The sequence below is a fragment of the Fusarium coffeatum genome, assembly GCF_003316985.1.
Source record: "Fusarium coffeatum strain FIESC_28 chromosome Unknown BRIP53273_contig_516, whole genome shotgun sequence".
NCBI lineage: Eukaryota > Fungi > Ascomycota > Sordariomycetes > Hypocreales > Nectriaceae > Fusarium > Fusarium coffeatum.
In genome coordinates this window covers 1-4119 of record NW_022158305.1, presented here as the reverse complement: position 1 = coordinate 4119, position 4119 = coordinate 1, and the positions used below count along the sequence as shown (strand labels likewise).

General features: G+C 47.7%; 2 protein-coding genes across 2 annotated transcripts; both read right to left on the bottom strand.

The window, feature by feature from the left end:
• Window positions 1–211: 211 nt before the first annotated feature.
• FIESC28_11795 (uncharacterized protein) lies at window positions 212–1213 on the bottom strand (the record flags this gene model as incomplete). Its single annotated transcript, XM_031165903.1, has 1 exon — window positions 212–1213. One exon carries the CDS (start codon window positions 1211–1213, stop codon window positions 212–214), a length of 1002 nt encoding a protein of 333 aa, XP_031010039.1.
• A 652-nt stretch (window positions 1214–1865) lies between these two features.
• FIESC28_11794 (uncharacterized protein) lies at window positions 1866–3752 on the bottom strand (the record flags this gene model as incomplete). Its single annotated transcript, XM_031165902.1, has 4 exons — window positions 1866–2308; window positions 2371–2516; window positions 2569–2918; window positions 2964–3752. 4 exons carry the CDS (start codon window positions 3750–3752, stop codon window positions 1866–1868), a joined length of 1728 nt encoding a protein of 575 aa, XP_031010038.1.
• Between the last annotated feature and the right edge of the window lie 367 nt (window positions 3753–4119).

Below are 4119 nucleotides of genomic sequence, written 5' to 3'. Positions count from 1 at the left end.
TGGGAGCATCGCTCCAGCGCCGCTATCAGCTTTTTTTTTTTGTTAATCTCCACTCCACCCACCATTTATTTATCTCATCTCACCTGGTCTTGTTGTCTCGGTCGCATTTTTGACAGTTTGAAAAGGCATTCCCACTCGATCAGTATTCAGTCAATTCATTTTTTGAGCCACTTTAAATATATATATGCTAGTATTACGCCCGTTCAATTCCCTACTGAGCAAGGACATTATCCCAATTCTCAAAATTACCATCAGCTCTGATCTTCTCATACTTGCTCCACCAGTCTGTGTTACTTCGCAAAGGGAACAGATGCCATGCCACCATCGCGTCCTCTTGAACTTGTGTTAATTCAAGCCTTGCATAAGCAGCAGCCCGAAATCGAACGAGCGAATCAGTTCGCTTCATCGATAGTCGTCGGCCAATCTCAGTATCCTGGTTTCCCACCAGCTTCGCTACTAGTACAGTTGGTACAAGCAACAGTAAAACAGCATATATCTGGCAGAAAAGGCTGGCCATGCCCAGTGATATGACATGTGCACCAAAAACTGCCCAGCCGACGGTCCGCGTTGCGTTATAGAACTTGGGGTTCAGAGGACGGGGAGTAGTCAGTAAGCAATCCATGACAATTCCTCTGCTGGTGTAGATGGTGACTAGTCGGCCATTCGGCAGCGAGATGAGGGCTTTAACTTCATCGTTGCTCTTTATAGCTTCCACGGCAGCATCCAGCGAGCGACGATTGCTGCCTACGACAATCTGACGGACCAGCACGGAAATAAGCATCGCTGCGCCATTGACCACACCCCACCAGTCGCCCATAAGACCGGCGAGTATGATAAGCCCTGGAATGAGGCCAGCCAGAGCGTAAGACCATTTCAAGCTCCTTTCTTTCGCTTCAACTGGTAAAATTCGAATAGTAGAGGAACAAACTGTCAAATCTTGACATACCAGCCACCGGGTGAACCATCCGGCCAAATCTGTTGCGACTATTCCGTCCGTGATATTGTAGAGGGTGAAACCAGGCATCGGCTCCGTGATGTGATCATTGGCGATGATATATGCCCCTAGTAGTGGCAGCCACTCTGTATAGGTGTTCTGAGTGAGTTGTCCGATGACTAGATTCATCTCTTCGGCCCCAAGCATGGTGACGAGACCGAGCGCGTCAATCTCGAATGGGGCCCATTGTTTCAGGGTAGAAAGTCTGGTGATAACCATTGTGATTGTGGTAAGTAATTCGTTGCTTATCAGATGTATGTTTGAAAGAAAAAACATTCGAACTTCATGATTTATACTGACTTGGCGATCAAGCGGTATTTTATATGTGAGCTTTGCGGCGTCTCCGGTAGGGCTGATCCATAGCTGTCTGCAAATGTCTCGCCTGTGGGAAATATACAAATTACGGGCAAGGGTCTCAACAAAACACCAAAATGCGCAATGCCATTATGCTACACATGTAATTACTTGAAGAAAGCGGCGGATCGAGTTAATCGCAGTTCATCTATCATATCATGGCCATAAGCTTATGCGGTAAATACAAGGCGCAGACATATCACATGCATGAGCGGGGAGGAGCAAGTGGCTGTGCATAGAATGAGGCATCCGAAGCGCGCGTGAATTGGTCAGATAAAGGGAACATCAGCGATGCTACGGTTGCTGATCCAGTCCTTTACCGGGAAATGTTGATCGCGCTATTGATGACCGCTGCGGATAATCGATTACCTTACCGTTTGGCTGCGCAGGCAGCATACCCGACCCACCCTCAATTCCATGACAAACGACATGATAAACTTCCTTGCTTCACCCTCTCGCCTTCTCTTATCCATCGAAGCTATTGACGAACTTACAACGTTCCATTCGAGATATTCAATCAGCTGCGTTTCTCATCGCTTCTCAATCTTGAAGCGGTGGCCTGTTCTCGACCCTCGCTAGACTCATCTCGTCTCTCTTGCTGAGCAGAATCACCTTTAAGGACAATATCGTCCACCAAGAAACTCGCCCCCAAGCATAGTGCCATCAAAGGTACGGTGATAATAAAAATGACTCTAAAGCCTTGCATACGAGCGCTCAAGATGGCACTTTCGTAGTCTTTAGTAACAGGATCACTGGCGGACCATGTACCATCCAGGATACTGTCGCGCAGCCATTCAGGAATCGTGGCATTCTGTTGTAGAGCTTTCTGTAGAACTGCGTAGTAAGTAGCTGTCGAAACAGCTATTCCGACGACACCGCCTAGCGAGCGGAAGACGTTGCGGGTGCCTGTTGCTACGGCACGGTCTTCGTTTGCTGAGTTGGCTTGTAGCGCTACGAGCCCTGAACGCCTGTCAGTTGATCCACTCAAGATTGTAAGAGTGGAATGACTGTGGTAGGCCTACCTGGCTGATGAACCCATCCTATCCCTGCCCCTTCGACAGCTAGGACTGCGATGTATATCGCAATATGCGTGTTCTGGTTGAAGAGAAGTTTGAGACCAGAGCCTAGAGTCCAGGTTGTGAAACCAGCCCGCAAAATGGGCATGTATCTACCAACACATCAGTTCTCGTCTTTTCTCCCCGAGAAAGAATAATATTTACCTAGCATGCCTGGCCATCAAAGGCCCCGAGGCAGCACCAGCTATGCCTTGAGCAAGCAAGAACGGTACAATCAATGTAGCACTCTTCAATGGCGAGAAACCACGAACAGTCTGGTAATAAAGTGGGATAAAGTATTGCGTTGACTGCCAGGCGAAATCGTGAAAGAAACCTGTAAGGATGAGTACTGATGGAGATCGTTGTTTGAAGAGTCGAAGAGGAATAATGGGGATCCTAGCGAAGTACGCTTCGATAATAATGAAGATCAGCAGCATGATTATGCCAATCGTCAGGAGAGAGATGGTCTTCGCGTTCTGCCATGCCCACATGCTTCCCCCAGAGTTGATGGACATCTGGATACTGTTAGAGAATTATCGCCTTAGGGTTGAGGGACTTACGACTGTCAGGACAATTCCAGCAATAGAAGCCATAACTCCCCACCAATCAATCTTCCGAACCTTCTCCTTGAAGCTTCCAGACACAGGCTTCAATGGTAGAAAGAACATCAGAAGAACAAAACAGACGCCACCCATAATAGCAGGGACCCAGAACGCCCATCTCCAACCATTAGTACCCATCTGAATCAATCCAGCAGCCACAAAAGGACCAGAAGCGGCACCAATACCAATAGCAAGACTAATGAAACCTTGATACTTCCCCCTCGATCTCAAACTCACCAAATCGCTTACAATAATCGCAACTGAAGAGCTGATGCCTCCACCACCAATACCACTGATCGTTCTACAGACGTATAACCAAACTGGCGTATGTGCAAAACCGCACAAGACGCCACCAACGACGATACATCCCATAGAAAATAACAAAACAGGCTTTCGGCCGGTAATATCGGAAATTCTGCCGTACAGAGGTTGGAAGGAGAGTTGACCTAGAAGGTATGACGTTCCGACCCATGTAACAGTTGGACCGGCATCCAGAGCTGAGGAGATTGTTGGAAGGGATGTTGCGACGGAGTTCATGTCTAGGTAAGAGATCAAGTAACAGAAGCAAAGACAGAGGTAGGCGAGCAGAAGACGGAGGAATGGTAAGCGTTGTGATTGATCTTCAAGTTCGGATTGTTCAACATCTGGTCGAGGTGAGTCACTTGGGGACTCAGTTTGAGCCTTCTTCTCATTCAAGCTATCCGGCTCATGTTGAGCCTGATTCGGCGCGGGAACAATTGTGTCCATTTTGGAGAGTCGTCTCTGCTTTCATGAGCTTGAAACTTGGATACTTTACAGATGCAAGTTTGAGAAACAAGAACATGATCTGATGTCAAGTACGCCATTCATGAACCAACACGATTTCATAAGCAAACTCTTGGCATCTCCAACTTGGATTTTGGCAAAGTGTCGAATCAACAGTATTAGGGGCTTATTTCCGCGATGCCAAGCATACTGTTCCCGAACCCCTCACTGCGACGGAGGTCTTGGGATGGGTTAAATTTGCAGTGAGAGTTCGTCGACTTTGAGTCACCTAACCCATTTCGTAGATCCGGGTTCTGTGTGGTCAGATTCTCCGGTCCATGAAGCATTGAGGAGGGTTAAAATTGCAGTG